Here is a 15,440-nt window from a genome sequence, read left to right as displayed (position 1 = left end):
TTTTCTAAAAAAGAAAAAGAAAATATAAAAAATTAGGGGCGTCAGGCGTATACATTTTTTAATCATAATTAATCCCATGACTTTACTAGTTAACTCACGATGAATCACAAAATTTATATCTGTTCTAAATGTACAATAAAAACAATTTTAGGTTTTCGTACTCTTGTTAACAAAAGTGGGGAAAAAATGTTAAACTAATAGAAATAGTTCAAATGAATTTTTGCCGTCAATGGCAGTGAATGAGTTCATAAGATGATCCATAATCATCAAAGTCATTTCAAGTCATTTGTGCATGGACCCAGTTGATCCAAGAGAGCCCCGCAACAGCTGCTCCCACGCCGTGCGCACCGCCCACTCCCGCGCCAGATGTTTGTCTAGCAGGACTGCGCTGCGCGGAAAGAGGACACAAGCTCGCACTCGCACTCGCAGCCGCAAGTTGACCCGCCGGGAGTGCGATGGGAGCGCGCGTTCGCACTTAGCTCGCCACACCGGGAAAGCTCGGGAAAGCTCGGGAAAGCTCGCCATGCCCCCCGGGCCCCGCGTGCCGCTGCTGCTGGCGGCCGCCGCGCTGCTGCTGCTCCTCCTCGCCGCCCACGCCGCCGCGGTGGGCGGCCGCGTGCGAAAGAAGGCGACCCGGAGCCGCTCGTGCCTGGACCTTCCCGAGGAGATCCTGGAGCAGATGTTCGGCCGCCTGTCGGTGGGCGTGCTGAGCGCCTTCCACCACGCCCTGCAGCTGGAGCCCCGGGACCGGGTCAACCTCAGCTGCCCCGGCGCCGCCTCGGACGGCAAGAGCAAACTCCCGGTCAACCTGCTCAGCGTCTCACCTTGGGCCTACAGGTGGCGACTCCTACACTTGTTTGTATGATGTGTGTTTATATTTGGCCTGTTTGTGGCTCTGGCTAGTTTGATTATTTGGGGATTGATATCATTGGCTACTCGGATTCCTTCTGATACAGGGATGATTGAATCCTTACAATATAGTATTGATAACAAACCAGCATCAATCTTATTTACACATTGATTTAAATGTTTTTGTAAAGTTTTTTTTTTTTTTATGTGGAGTGTTGATTTTTTGGTATCAGTAATTGCAATTTCATATTGTGAGTTACTTTGATTTGATTTCCACCCCAGTTTCACACTGTAGAGGTGGTGGTAATTGCACATTCGCTACAGTAGGTGGCAGTGTGCAGTGGGAATTATCTCCTCTGCAGATGTGTACTTGCAATCATTTTATTGACAAATGATACTATTTATTGTGGGGTGGGAATCTTCCAATGTCTCACGATTCGATTCCGATTTTTGGGTGCGCGATTCGATTCAGAATCGATTTTCGATTGAGAACGCTTTTTGATTCGAAATGATTTTTGCTTCAATTTATAGATGTTCAAGGAATCGTAATGATCTACTCCAGTCTGACCCGCGGCACTTTTATCACTCAAACGAACGGCTCCACGCTGCAAAAAAAACTACTTTTATTTGGAATAACTTGATGGTGACTTTTTCCTTCTACTCTCTAATGTGGCTACAACTTAACAGTGTATCAGACCGTGTGGAACCACACTGCCCCTAAGTGGCCAAATCTGGTACAACATGAACAACATGAAGATTTTGTGGTTTTGTTGGACTGTATCGTGATACCGTACCGATACTGGCCGATACAGTCCGTTGTCTGCCTGCCTTTCAGGATCTCGTACGACCCGAGCCGGTACCCTCGTCACATCCCGGAGGCGTACTGCTTGTGTAAAGGCTGCCTGACCGGACCTCGGCGGCAGGAGAGCCAGCAGTATCGCAGCACTCCGGTCTACGCTCCCTCCGTGGTCCTCAGGAGGTCCGGTTCTTGCGTGGGGGGTCGGCACTCGTACTCGGAGGTGTACGTGTCCGTCGCGGTGGGCTGCACCTGCGTCCCGCTGCTGGACAAGGACCGGGCCGTGCAGAACGCCACGAGGACTCTGGACTCTTGGAGGACGGCAAAGTCCAAAGCTGCGCGGGCTTGGGGATGAAGAAAAGTCGTCAGACGATTATTACTGCTTATAATATTGCATGGCTGTTACTTTATGTAAATAATAATCAATTATTCTGTACGTGTAAAGAAGCTAGCCAATTAAACAAGTACATTTCTCAAGATTTGTCTATTTTTGAATTTTTATTTATTTAATTTTTTACAGGTAACCCTTCTCTCAGGGGTTAATCTTCCATTTTTATGTCAAATATTCAAATAATAATGCTAGAGCGCCTCCGTGTGGACAAACTGTGCTACTTCTATGACTGCCACGTTCAATCCACCTGAATTACTTGCAGCTAACCCATGTTTGCATTTCACATGTTCATATGTTTGCAGATGTTTTATTTTTATTTTTATCTATCTCCTTTAATATTTTTATTTATTTATTTATTTATCTATCTTTTTTTTAACCCTAACCAATTGTAATACGGTAAAGTGCACTACAATTCAGAAGTGACTTTTGACCTTTCTTCTTCTGTACTAACAGCAATAACGAAATAAACCCATTTAAAATGAACCTCAAAAGCTTATATATGAGCTTAATTGACAAAGATGACATTTTTGCTATAATTATAGTTTGTTTTCAAATTTAATTTCAGTTCATATAAAAAAAAAATTCCAAGCAATTTTTGTTAACTAAAATGTCTTTGCAATTTGAGTTGTTGCATCACTAAAGCTCGTGTGACATCACAGTATCTGCACCAAGGGTTGAATGAAGTTCAAACTGATGACATCATAAAGATGGCCACGCCTGCTGCTATTTTATTCTTTTTATATTATTTGTTCATTCAATATCGCTCATATTAGCTTTGACCTGAATGGCTCACAAGTTCTCGTTAAAAGCATCTTAAAGAGACAAATGAACAATCGACTTTTGAGCGTGAAGGAGGATGACCTGTATTCCGGCTACAACGATTACAATCCACTTTTTGACTGCAAGGTGAGATCTTTTTATTTATTTATTATTGTTTTGGTTCATAATCACTCTATAGTAAGTGTACTTGATAAACTATTTTTCATTTGGAAAGGAGTTGGATAATGATGCCAGCTTCCAAGAAGTAATCAAGAGCAGTCAGAGGAAAAGAGTACATCTACAACCGGTCTGTATTATTATTATTATTATTATTATTATTATTATTATTATTATTATTATTATTATGAATTCTTGTCATTATTATATTGAAGCTATGGCCTCATTTTCCATGCAGATTAATGGACATACTGCCGACTCTACCACAGGGGGGCGACCTTTAAGTTCTTCCTCTGGCGTAAGTACAACGTGAGTGTGCTTGTGTTTGTTTCATGGTTGTGTGTGTGTCTGCGTGTGTGTGTGTGTGTGTGTGTGCGCGCGTGTGTGTCAGCATAAAAAATGAGCACTTGCTTACATTGACAGTGTCGTACACCCATGCCATCATCATCAAGTCGACCAACGACAACAACTGTACAGGTAAGCCATGCTAGTGTAAAAAAAAACAGAAAGGACTCGAAATGGATCCCAGAGGCACGTCTGGGAGGAAGAGAACTCTTTAACTCATTCACTGCCATTGACGGCTATAGACGTCATAATTTCATTTGGACAATTTCTATTAGTTTAACATTTTTTTTTCCACTTTTGTTAACAAGAGTATGAATACCTAGAATTTTTATTTTTTTTTACATTTAGAGAATTAAAATTTGTGATTAACCGTGAGTTAACTAGTGAAGTCATGCGATTAATTACAATTATTCTTATTATAATTGCCCCTATTTTTTTAAAATATTTTCTTTAAAAAATGAATAAATAAATAAAATAATTTAAATATTTTTTATTAATTTTTTTAATCTTTTTTTTTAAACGATTATTAAAAATTAGGGGCATCAGGCGATTACAATTTTTAATCGTAATTAATCGCATGACTTCACTTGTTACCTCACGATTAATCACAAATTTTATATCTGCTCTAATAGAATAAAAAACATTCTAGGTTTTCATACTCTTGTTAACAAAAGTGGGAAAAAAGTTAAACTAATAGAAATAGTTCAAATGAATTTTTGACGTCTATAGCCGTCAATGGCAATGAATGAGTGAAATGAAAATGATTGAACAATTTGTTTGATCATAGCCGAGCGGAGCGGCTCGCCCCATGTCTGCCATTAGTGCTGCAGGTTATACATCCTCTCCCACACGAGGTGAGTCCAACCAAATTGTTGGCATTGCTATTTCTTGTCCATTTAATAAATCAAATCGTTTTAGGCCCGCCCTTTGATCCCCTGGGCCAGTCCAGAGGCCCCGCACCGCCACTGGAAGAAAAGAAAGATAACACGTGAGCAGGGTTTGGAGGGTTACTTTCAAAATGTATTCCGTTATAGTTACAAGTTACCTGCTAAAAAAAATGTAGTTAGTAATGTAATCCAAGTACCATAATATTAATGTAATGTAACTTGACTACTTTGGATTACTTTTGGATTACTCCAAAACCGAGTATGCTCATGAAGACAAGATCAAAAATAAATATCACCACAATATATATTTTATACAATGTGCCCTTGCTATTTGCTTGGGTAATTAAAAAGCATGTAGGCTATTGATTGATTGATTGATTGATTGATTGATTGATGTCCATATGCTGTTTTCGAACTGTCACTGAAAACATAGATAGATCGATCGATCCAATGAAGATGCATGACATCAACTGCAAAATGAACTTTTATCCCAGTCACAAGTTTAGCTTCTCTCTCTCTCTCTCTCGCTCTCATTGTAGAAATTGTAATCCTCGAAGTAATCCCCATTTTTAAGAAATTTACCTGTAATCTGATTACATGTTTTTTTCCCTGTAATTTCATTTTTTTGGTAATCTGATTACGTAATTGCGGTACATGTTTTCCGTTACACCCCAAGCCTGCACGTGAGTCGTTATAATGTTAGCTAGTTACTGTGTTAGCTGCGATGCTAACCATGTTTGCCTCGTGTGCCATTTGTTATCTTTGTCTTAGGCCCGAGGAGAAGATCAAGCTCTTGGAGAAGAACGTCAACGACTTGATCAGCGAGAGCTGCGTGGCGCAAAGCACCGGCAACTCGCAACTGGTCAGATTCTTGCTCAAGTTTTCTTGTCTGCATGCGTTGCTGCCTTCTCAATCGTTGTCCGTAGCGCATGTTGCGTTTTTGACAGGCCCTGGAGAAGGCTCGAGAGGCCGGCAGGAAGGAGCGAGCGCTGGTGAGACAGAGAGAACAGACGGAAAACGCGGAACAGATCAACGTGGATCTCACCTACGTCGTGAGTGCGACTATACAATCGGGCCCCCGATGTCACTTTTGCCCGTTAACACGTGTTGTTGTTGTCTTCGCTGTCAGGTTCTGCTCAACCTGGCGAACCAGTATGAAAACAATGAGATGTACCCAGAAGCTCTGAACAGCTACGGTGAAATCGTCAATAATAAAATGTTCACTAATGGAGGTGAGCTGGAAGTTGCTGTCAATCTGCTGTCGGCCATCTTGAGATTTTTTTTTTTTAATAGGCTTACTTCCCAAATTTCATGTTGATAAGTGATATTGGTTTCAGGAACGAAATAAGCCAACGTTAGGATTTTGGCCTAATCTTCAAATCAAAATGGATGACTTCCTGTGTTTTTTAGAAAATGGCTTCTTGAGACATTTTTTGTGGGTGAGCTCATGTAAGACGCGAGCAATTTTTAAATTTCATGTCTCTAAGTAAAAGTAGTTTCTGGGGCTGAATTTTCAAACAACGACTGTAAAATGTCTGCTTCAACGTAAGATGGCGGACCGCCTGCGCATTTTCAGGAATTGCTTCTTGAGACTCTTTTCTCGATTTACTCGTGATGGACACACGTAATAAATTTCATGTTGCTCAGTGAAACTGGCTTTGGGGGCTGAGTTGTCAAAACAATCTTCATTTTAGTTTAACTATTAAAATGTCAGCCTAAAACGGGGCTGTCAAACTTACATTCATTCAGTGGCCACTTTCATCCAAATTTGATCTAAAGTGGGCCACATTAGTATGTCTGAGTTATAAATAACAACAGCCAGTTAAAATATGTCCTGTTTTATTTTTGCGGTGCAAATAATTACAAGTCCATTATGAAATTTATTATCCGAGTGCAGAGCAATCTGAAATTTCTTTACATTGCATCAAATTCCGACTAACAGCCAAATTTCACAATGTCATTAAAGTGATTGGCAGTGCGCCCTCCTGTGGGCACAATTAGCAATAACAATTGGAAAACTGCAGTTTGTGTTCTGTCATTGCGGGCCACACTCTAAAAACAGTTGGGTCAAAAAATGGACCGATCGTCGACTTGGGTCAGTTTGACCCAACTTTGAGCCAAGAAATGGCTCTTTTAGTGAAAAAGAACTAAGAAAATATTGGTCAGATCCTTTACTTGGGTCAAAAAATGGTGTTGTGAAGTCAAACTGGCTTTTTTTTTTTTTTTATTGAGGTTGAATTTTGTGGAACTCATGTCAATCTCTCCTCTTTCTTACAAATAATATGCTACAAAGTCCACCAGTTTGTGAACTAGTTTTGCCGCCGTTCTGCACTTAAGGCCGCCTGAGGGTGAACATGGCCAACATCTGGGTCAAGCAGAAGAACTACCCGCAGGCCATCAAGTATTACCGCATGGCGCTGGACCACATCTCGGACGGCTACAAGGAGATGAGGATCAAGATCATGCAGAACATCGGCACCGTCTTCGTGCTGCAGGGTCAGTACTCTGACGCCGTGGCGTCCTTCGAGCACATCATGAGCAACAGCGCCAACGTCCGGACGGGCTACAACCTGGTCCTGTGCTACTACGCCATCCACAACCCCGACGGCATGAAGAACGCCTTCCACAAGCTCCTCGCGGTGCCGCTGCACGTGCAGCACGAAGACAAGTACATCGCCGCTAATGTGAGGCAAAACACTTATTGCGCTTATTGTGTTGCTTTGGGTGCGTTTGCGCCAAAGTTATCGTGGTTAGTGAAAACTCACAAATGAACTCAAACATTGAAGAAGCAGTTTAAAGAAATAAAATAACAATGTTAAAAAAAAAAAAAAAAAAACTATACCTGAAACGACATTTTGTTAAAAAAAAAAAAAAACTATTACTATAGTTTTATGAAAATGTCGTTGTCAATTAATACAATTTTAAATGTGTTTATTTTCGGTATTGCTGTAGATCTGTAGCTACAGAAGAATGAAGCTCAGATGTTTGAGAATTGTACTTAGTAATCATGTTTAAAAAAAAAATTTGTTTTTACCTTGCACTCAACAAATAGCTCACTCGCTATATTGAAAAGAAAATACTAAAACTAAGACTAAAATTGTTGTAAAATTCCCGTGAATAACACTCATAAAAAACAACAACAACCTATCCCTAATTATACAACGGCTAAATAACAACCGAAATGTTTTCACTCTATGGTTGCCTAGTTGTTTAAAAAAAAAAAAAAATAGAATCACCGATTTATAGTGCATTTCATACACAATGTATAACATTAAATAAATAAATAAAAATATATATATATATATATATAAGAGCATACAGTTCGAGAACACAGATTTTGGAAAACATTTTAAAAATAATTTGGGAAAAGAGTTTAGTTTTGAACCTGAAATTTAAATGCATGTACACTTTATTGTTATGTTAGATTTTTTGAGTTTTGTACACAAGAAGTAAAGAGAAAACCCCCCCCTGCTTTTTAAGGATGATTTTGGGGCGGCTTACTATACATGTGTGTGTTCTTCACGGGATTTTACTGTAATAAAAGCTAAACTAAAATGAAAAAAAGACCGTAACAAACTTGCTCCAAAAACAAAATCAAACAAACTGATTAAAAAGTCAAAATGAAAAATAAAACGTGACTATAATGAATAACTTGTGATTGTGTGTAAATATGCCAAATAAAATGTCTAAATGTGCGTTTGTGTTATCAACTCTGTGCCGTGTTGGAGGATGACATCAAATCCAACATGTTGATGGAGGTCATCAAGAACGACAAGCTGCACCAAATGGAGAAAGCTTTGTAAGAATGCTTTCATAACATTCCAACACATCACATTTGCTGTGTCAGAATATTTTCCGTCCCTCACAGGAAAGCTCGCGCTGAGAAGTACGTGTTGACCTCCGCCAAGCTCATCGCTCCGGCCATCGAGACTTCATTTGCGGCTGGATTTGACTGGTTTGTTGCTTTTGTGTGTGTGTGAAAGAATCTTTTATTCTTTTTTTTTTTTAGATTATATTAAATATTAATATTATATTTTTTAAAATATTTTTTTTTAATTATATTTATTTTTTTCCCCATTATTTATGATTATTTTTGTGTTGTGTGAAAGGTGCGTCGACTTGGTGAAGAACTCTCCGTATGTGGAGCTGGCCAATGACCTGCAATTGAAAAAGGCCATGACCTTCTTCGGACAGATGTACTTTGACCAGGTCAGACACTTCTTAAAGGCGCAGTACACATCATTGATCAAAGCCAGGGAGCCTGACGTGGACTTTTTTCTTGTAGGCCATGAAAATCCTCAAGGAAGTGGCCAAGCAGGAGAGCAGAGTCAAAAGCGCCGCAGCCAACAACCTCTCCAGCCTCTTCATCCTGGTACGACTTCATTCAATTACGACCGGAAATCCTGTCAAGGACGAGCAAAAACTAAAGTTCTTCCCGCGGTTCCAGGAGAAGGACTACAAGCAGGCCGAGCACTACGCCGACCTGGCCATGAACGCGGACCGCTACAACCCGGGAGCCTTCGTGTGCAAAGGCAACACGGAGTTCGTCAAGCAGGACTACGACAAGGCGGCCGAGTTCTTCAAAGAGGCGCTGAGGAACGACTCCTCCTGCACCGAAGCCCTCAGGAACCTGGGTAACCTCCACCAAGAAAAAAAAAAAAAAAACACCTTCTTGTTCTTCGGCATAGAGAGGATCAAAACGAGCCTTTTTTTTGTTGCCAAGAGAAGAAAAAACAAAACTTCTTGTTCTTCGGCATAGAGAGGATCAAAACGAGCCTTTTTTTTGTTGCCAAAAAAAAAACACCTTCTTGTTCTTCGGCATAGAGAGGATCAAAACGAGCCTTTTTTTTGTTGCCAAGAAAAGGAAAAACAAAACTTCTTGTTCTTCGGCATAGAGAGGATCAAAACGAGCCTTTTTTTGTTGCCCCAAAAAAAAAAAAAACACCTTCTTGTTCTTCGGCATAGAGAGGATCAAAACTAGCCTTTTTTTGTTGCCAAGAAAAGGAAAAACAAAACTTCTTGTTCTTCGGCATAGAGAGGATCAAAACGAGCCTTTTTTGTGTTGCCCCCCAAAAAAAAAGAAACCTTCTTGTTCTTCGGCATAGAGAGGATCAAAACGAGCCTTTTTTTTGTTGCCAAGAAAAGGAAAAACAAAACTTCTTGTTCTTCGGCATAGAGAGGATCAAAACGAGCCTTTTTTTTGTTGCCCCAAAAAAAAAAAAACACCTTCTTGTTCTTCGGCATAGAGAGGATCAAAACGAGCCTTTTTTTTGTTGCCAAGAAAAGGAAAAACAAAACTTCTTGTTCTTCGGCATAGAGAGGATCAAAACGAGCCTTTTTTGTGTGCCAAGGTCTCACGTACAAGAAGCTGAATCGTTTGGACGACGCGCTGGACTGCTTCCTGAAGCTCCACGCCATCCTCAGGGACAGCGCCGAGGTCATGTATCAGCTGGCCGATATGTATCCTTTAACAGGAGCACGCCAAGCTGGGGAAAATTTTCAGTTTGGTTGTTTTTTTTTCTTCATTTTTTTGCTAAATGTCTTTATTTACAACATTCTAATTTAAAAAATATACAATTTCATCATATATTAGTATATTAATTACTGCCATTGACGGCTGTAGACGTCCAAAACTTCATTTGAACTATTTCTATTAGTATAAAAAAAATTCCGCTTTTGTTAACAAAAGTATGAAAACATAGAATTTTTTTATTTATTGTACATTTAGAACAGATATAAAATTTGTGATTAATCACGAGTTAACTAGTGAAGTCATGCGATTAATTACAATAAAATTTTAATCACGTGACGTGATAAAAAAAGAAAAAGAAAAGATTATTAAAAATTAGGGGTGTCAGGCGATTACAAATTTTAATCGTAATTAATCGCATGACTTCAGTAGTTAACCAACAATTAATCACAAATTTTATACCTGTTCTAAATGTACAGTAAAAACGAGGATTTCATACTCTTAACAAAAGTGGATTTTTTTTAACTAATAGAAAAAAATTTAAATGAATTTTTGATGTCAATGGCAGTGAATGAGTTAATTATTATTATTAATAATAATTAATAGTAATATTAATATTAGCTGTTTTAATTTTATTAAAAAAATGAAATGAAATTATTTTAATTTTCTACACATTACAAAGAAACAGATGTCAAACCTAAGGCCCCGGGACCAGATCCGGCTTGCTTCTTCATTTTAAGTGGCCCGTGAAAGCAAATCATGTCACCTTACATGATTCGTGCTCAAATCTAGACCAAAATTTCAAATTGTCATGTGTCATAATAATAATATCATTGAGATTTTGCAAGAATTTTTTGTTAACTATTTTACCGTAACTTAATAATTGAACAAATTGTTGTGTATATGCATCTTCTGCCAAATATCGGAACCGTCATGGGGCTACAAAAAGAAAAATATATCAGTCAGGCCCCTTTTTTTTTTTTTAAATCTTTAACCGCATCAGCTACGAGCTCCTCGAGGACCCCCACCAGGCGGTGGAGTGGCTGATGCAGGTCATCAGCGTGGTCCCCAACGACCCCAAGGCTCTGGCCAAGCTGGGGGATCTGCACGACCTGGAGGGCGACAAGATGCAAGCCCTCTACTACTACTGCGAGGTACGCACACACACAACGTACGTGTTGTGAATTTGTCACTCATCCTGTAATAGTCATTTTGACGACGATGACGATGATGTCACTTCCTCGCCAGTCCTTCCGGCTGTTCCCGTGCAACGTGGAGGTGATCGAGTGGTTGGCGGCCTACTACGTGCAGACGCAGCTCTACGAGAAGGCCATTCACTACTTTGACCGAGCCATCCTCATGCAGTGAGTCAACAACGGGGGCAGTTTATGATAATGATAACTCATTTGCACGTTCAATTTGAAATGTTTTAGGTGTCCCAAAGACGTATTTTTACTTCTTTTATTTTTATGCTAGAGCTTACAACCTCTCAACTGCAGGGAACGGTTGAAGAAATGGTCGTTATTATAAAAAAAAGGCCAGCAGGTGGCAGTAGAGTATAAGAGATCAACCAGGGCCATGTTGGAAAAAAAAGCTAATTACTCACATTTCTAAATAGATTTGTGAATAATGATGAAATTTTACTTTATTCTAATGCTAATTGTTGCAAAACTAAAAATACTTTTTTTTTCCTGATGAAAGAAGAGACTAATCTGTGGGCCTTGCAAAATCAGTCAAAATCCAGTAAAACAACCGGGAGCGAAGAGGGTTGCTTCAGTGAAAAGCGCTGGGAGTGAATGAGTTCTTGTCTACATGTGCACAATATGTCACGTGTTTTTTTGTTTTTATATATTTTTATTCAATATCCATTTATGTTTTGGATAAAAATAGAAAAATAAAACTCCCTAAATTTGGAGAGCCATTTTTAAATGTTCATTTTTTTTTTATATAAAAATCTGCATAAAATAAGATGTAGCGAAGAGAATGATTAAAACCATAAAATTTTCTTTTTTTTTTAAGATTGTCACGTGATAAAATAACATTCAAATATAAACTAAATGATGGCGTTTTTAAATGCATAAAAAAATAAAAGCTGTTAAAGCAAGAAGAAGAAAAATAAGGCTGAGTGAAAAAAATTGAGAAAAATATTAAACATTAAAATATAAACTGTTGCTCATTTAAGAACAATACCATATGAAAAAAAGTTTGTAAAAAAATTGTTTTTTTTTTACAAAATAAACAATGCATTTAAAATGTTAAATTAAAAAAAAAAAAAAGCTAAATATATTGCATGACGTTCCCTAAAAATTAAAATACCACCAAATAAAAAATAAATGCCAAAAAGTGTTCATTTTAATAAAATAAATCGATGTGACAGAAAAAAAACCTTTTTTTTTAAAGCAGTAGAAAAAAAGTGAATGAAATGAAAATATTGAATTCCTTATTGTTTTCTGAAATGCATGAAGTTGATGCTGACCGTTTGTGTTGCGCTCCTCAGACCGAGCGAGGTGAGGTGGCAGCTGATGGTGGCCAGCTGTCACAGGAGAAGCGGTCAGAACTTGCACCCGCATCCTCTTCCCACGAACGACGCGCTTTCCACATGACGCCAGCGACTCTCAACTTTGGCTTCTTCTCCTTTCAGGCGACAGCCAGAAAGCTCTTGAAACCTACAAAGAAATCCACCGAAAGTTCCCTGAAGATGCGCAATGTAAGAAGCCATTTTGTCTCAGCAGCACAAATCGGACACTAGTACAACAATTCAAATGTTTTGTGTGTGTGTAGGTCTGCGCTTTTTGGTGCGTCTGTGTCAGTGCTTGGGCCGGCAGGAAGGCCACGACTACGCCAGCAAACTCAAGAAGGTGGAGAAGATGAAGGAGCTCAGAGAACAAGTACGCACGTTGTGGGCGCTCACTTGAAGTCGACACATTTTCATTTTAATGACTTCCTGTGGCAGCAAAATGGCCTCGAATTGTTGTGCTCCTATTTTGCATTTTTCATGTTCACGCTGTTGTATCTGCGGATGAGCTTTTCCTCCAGAGAGCAAAGGCAGACCGAGAAGGAAGTACAAGAAGTAAAAGAACAGACGCTGCAGACTTGACTGCTGGTCAGTACTTGCTTGTATTCATATTTTTGACACCCAAAAATGAGAGTTGTTACCTGGCTGAGTTAAGCTGGGAAGAAATTGCTTTCAATTTGAGTTGTTTTGTTTTAAACTCAAATAACCTTCTTCTTGTGCCACGTTTCAGACAGCGTTCCCAAAGGCGAGCGCGCGGTTGTGCCCGTGATGTCACTTCCTGCCTCCGGCGAGCCTTACGAGAGCTGCGGCAGTTCCGAAGAACTGGGTGGGTGACCACGGGGCCCTCGGCCAATCGAATGGCGTCGGTCAACGCTAGCGGCCATTTTGTGTTTGCGTAGACGCGTCCTACGTGGACCCGCTGGGCCCCCTCGCCGACCAGCCCAGGACCGGCGCCAAGAAGCGGCTGGACGACGACGTCTTTGCCGGCGAGGACCTCGGAGATGAGCTACTGCCCGAGTAGAAAACATCATCATCATGTCAGTTGTGCTCTCAAAATGGCCTCACATCCATTTTATTTGAACCAGCTACATGCAATATACATTTTAGTACATACAAGGGTGGAAATGGAAAATACATAAAGATAAAATAAGTGGTACATAAACACTAGTAGATGTAAACGTGTCAACGTTTTTACCACCATTGCCTTTCTTTGCCACCGTCGTCCCATGTTTCCATTTGACGTGATCATGTGACTCATTGTCCAATCAGCAACCGGGACCTTGTGGACGGTCCCCTTTCCCCCGCTAATCAGCAGGACAGCAACCGCGACGGATAGTTGACGAAACATCGGAAGTCGTTGGACAAGTTGCGCTCGTGCTGAGGCAGGAAGTGACACACTTTCACATCCAGGAGATCCCTGGCCAGTTTCTCCATGACGGCTCCTGAACAACACCATTAAATACTCATTATGCTAAGCTAAAAGCTAACGTCTAGTCATTTTTAGCATATCCATACAGCATTGTGCGACTTTGAATTAGCACTGATGCTAATGCAAACACAAAAAGGGACTGTAAAAGGATGTGATCTTTAGTTGCTACGGCAACAAAAAAGATGCTATTCTTAATTTGTTTGGCACCAATGTGTCTGAAGCAGATCATTTAGGGTCCAATTATGACTTAGTGTTCTTTAATTAGTTCAAATAAAGAGTGGAAATGGCATTTTGCTCTCTCTCACCTGTGCACAGCAGCACTTTTCCTTTGCTGAGGTACTTGACAGTTTGGGCCACTTTGGTGAGACACTCCTCAGAGAGGTAAGGCGGGTCGGCCAGGACCACGTCGAAGCTGCCAGGCGCCACGCCGGGCCCCTCGAACGCCAGCGGATGCTTGTAGTCGTAGAAGACAAAGTCGTTGCCATAAACGGCGAAGCGCCGGTCGTACTCCAGGACCGTCACGGATGGCGGACGGCCATCGGGGCCGCACAGCTGTTTCAGCTTCTGGTAAACGCTGGGGGCGCTCACGCACGCGATCCTAAAGCACAATTCAGAGTGTGCTAAGCTAAATGCTAACATAAGTGTTAACACAACAACTTCACTAACACTTCTGGAAGGAAACTTTGTGTGAGCAATTTAGTCACGTGTATATCTACACTAATTTTCAGCGTGAAAAGTGCATATTTGCAGTAATATCACGCTTTTGCCAGGTAACGTGTGAAAGGTACTGACACAATATGCAGGGACGAAGTTGTCGCACAAATATAGTGCATTTGGAGGTAATACATGAGCTGTAACAGACTAGAAGTGAAAAGTGTAAGACTGGGACAGTTGTGCTTGTGTGTACTAAGCAAAAGAAGTCAAGCGGCACAGCCTTTGCTGTGTTCTGCGTAAAAGGCACCGATTATGAATATGAATCTTGGTGTGTTTATTTTTTGTTTACCTTCCACCTTCTCCAGCTTGGTGTAGAAGCTCCTCAGCCAATCGCGTTGCTGTGTCTTCAGTGTACCAGAATTGACTCATCCGCTACACGCACAAACACACAAAAAGTACCGTATTTAGAGGGTCATCGGTTTACGACAAGCTTACGTTATAACGTCAACGACGTAACACAAATATGTACGTAAACGAGACACCGGGACAAAGCAGTGTCACGACATTAGTTTGTAGCTCACCCAGTCCTCGCCAACGGCTCCCACGGCAAAGTGGTCATCGGCTGTGGAGGGGTCGTCGCGGTTGTCCTCGCCTCGGGTCTCCTCGTAAAACTCCTGCAGAGCTGCCAGCGTGTGAGCCGACAGCGACGGGACGTCGTCGTCGTCGCTGGCGCTCATCCTTAACGACGGAGGACGAAGCTCGACTGCTTTTCTCGTCTAAATGGAGCAACATTTATGACATGGAGTAATTATTGTGTTGAAAGAAAGAAAAGGTGAAGGGGAAAAAAATAAATAAAACTCACTCGGCTGCGACTGTCACCTCGATGAGGCAATGTTTGAAGAGTCGCGAAGTGATGACGTCACAGCAGCCAACAATTTGTTTCCGTATGATGCGTTCAAATGAACAGGGAAATCGTAATTTGCAAATCTGAAAAGTAGCTCTGTCAGCTATCTTGAAAATAAATCAGTCTCCTAATAATTGAGTCTGTAATGTAAATTCACACACTCATCTACTGTATATACATATAGCTTTTTGTTCTTTTCTTAAAAAGTGTTACTAGTTTCCATTTTTGCCTTATTTTATGAATATTTTTTCCTGGGCAGAGGCA

The 15,440-nt window shown here is 40.5% G+C and overlaps 3 protein-coding genes across 6 annotated transcripts; 2 read left to right on the top strand and 1 right to left on the bottom strand.

Moving 5' to 3' along the window:
- The first annotated feature begins 166 nt into the window (after positions 1 to 166).
- On the top strand, positions 167 to 2,122 carry il17d (interleukin 17d). Its single transcript, XM_077579773.1, has 2 exons — positions 167 to 837; positions 1,685 to 2,122. The coding sequence occupies exons 1-2, from the start codon at positions 293 to 295 to the stop codon at positions 1,998 to 2,000; spliced, it is 861 nt and encodes a 286-aa protein (XP_077435899.1). The 5' UTR covers positions 167 to 292; the 3' UTR covers positions 2,001 to 2,122.
- A 650-nt stretch (positions 2,123 to 2,772) lies between these two features.
- Positions 2,773 to 13,907, top strand: LOC144060334 (intraflagellar transport protein 88 homolog). Of its 3 annotated transcripts, none has more exons than XM_077579769.1 (25): positions 2,773 to 2,942; positions 3,031 to 3,102; positions 3,211 to 3,270; positions 3,396 to 3,449; positions 4,105 to 4,171; positions 4,236 to 4,305; positions 4,976 to 5,066; positions 5,152 to 5,256; positions 5,334 to 5,436; positions 6,542 to 6,888; positions 7,933 to 8,003; positions 8,073 to 8,159; positions 8,314 to 8,413; positions 8,490 to 8,576; positions 8,652 to 8,838; positions 9,556 to 9,664; positions 10,678 to 10,828; positions 10,923 to 11,038; positions 12,172 to 12,224; positions 12,316 to 12,381; positions 12,456 to 12,562; positions 12,699 to 12,777; positions 12,920 to 13,015; positions 13,089 to 13,226; positions 13,459 to 13,907. In XM_077579769.1, exons 1-24 carry the CDS (start codon positions 2,862 to 2,864, stop codon positions 13,208 to 13,210), a joined length of 2,481 nt encoding a protein of 826 aa, XP_077435895.1. In that variant the 5' UTR covers positions 2,773 to 2,861; the 3' UTR covers positions 13,211 to 13,226; positions 13,459 to 13,907. The 3 variants fall into 3 exon arrangements, with proteins under 3 accessions (XP_077435895.1, XP_077435896.1, XP_077435897.1); XM_077579770.1 differs by having other exon boundaries at positions 2,774 to 2,942; positions 12,711 to 12,777; XM_077579771.1 differs by lacking the exon at positions 2,773 to 2,942 and having other exon boundaries at positions 3,033 to 3,102; positions 3,211 to 3,281.
- Positions 13,232 to 15,226, bottom strand: eef1akmt1 (EEF1A lysine methyltransferase 1). Of its 2 annotated transcripts, none has more exons than XM_077579774.1 (5): positions 15,135 to 15,226; positions 14,854 to 15,048; positions 14,622 to 14,704; positions 13,924 to 14,216; positions 13,232 to 13,631 (listed from the first exon to the last, which is right to left on the bottom strand). In XM_077579774.1, exons 2-5 carry the CDS (start codon positions 15,007 to 15,009, stop codon positions 13,498 to 13,500), a joined length of 666 nt encoding a protein of 221 aa, XP_077435900.1. In that variant the 5' UTR covers positions 15,010 to 15,048; positions 15,135 to 15,226; the 3' UTR covers positions 13,232 to 13,497. The 2 variants fall into 2 exon arrangements, with proteins under 2 accessions (XP_077435900.1, XP_077435901.1); XM_077579775.1 differs by having other exon boundaries at positions 15,152 to 15,226.
- Between the last annotated feature and the right edge of the window lie 214 nt (positions 15,227 to 15,440).

Source organism: Vanacampus margaritifer, chromosome 11 (assembly GCF_051991255.1).
Source record: "Vanacampus margaritifer isolate UIUO_Vmar chromosome 11, RoL_Vmar_1.0, whole genome shotgun sequence".
Lineage (NCBI taxonomy): Eukaryota > Metazoa > Chordata > Actinopteri > Syngnathiformes > Syngnathidae > Vanacampus > Vanacampus margaritifer.
Note: the sequence above shows the minus strand (reverse complement) of the source record. Positions and strands in the feature narration are given on the sequence as shown.

Coding starts and splice junctions, on each gene's coding strand:
- il17d (XM_077579773.1), top strand. CDS start 293: ATGGACCCAGTTGATCCAAGAGAGCCCCGCAACAGCTGCTCCCACGCC. Junction 838..1,684: donor GTCTCACCTTGGGCCTACAG/GTGGCGACTCCT, acceptor CCTGCCTTTCAG/GATCTCGTACGACCCGAGCC.
- LOC144060334 (XM_077579769.1), top strand. CDS start 2,862: ATGAACAATCGACTTTTGAGCGTGAAGGAGGATGACCTGTATTCCGGC. Junction 4,306..4,975: donor GAAGAAAAGAAAGATAACAC/GTGAGCAGGGTT, acceptor TCTTTGTCTTAG/GCCCGAGGAGAAGATCAAGC. Junction 13,016..13,088: donor CGGCAGTTCCGAAGAACTGG/GTGGGTGACCAC, acceptor GTGTTTGCGTAG/ACGCGTCCTACGTGGACCCG.
- eef1akmt1 (XM_077579774.1), bottom strand. CDS start 15,009: ATGAGCGCCAGCGACGACGACGACGTCCCGTCGCTGTCGGCTCACACG. Junction 14,705..14,853: donor GAGCCGTTGGCGAGGACTGG/GTGAGCTACAAA, acceptor TTGTGCGTGTAG/CGGATGAGTCAATTCTGGTA. Junction 13,632..13,923: donor AAAAGTGCTGCTGTGCACAG/GTGAGAGAGAGC, acceptor GGTGTTGTTCAG/GAGCCGTCATGGAGAAACTG.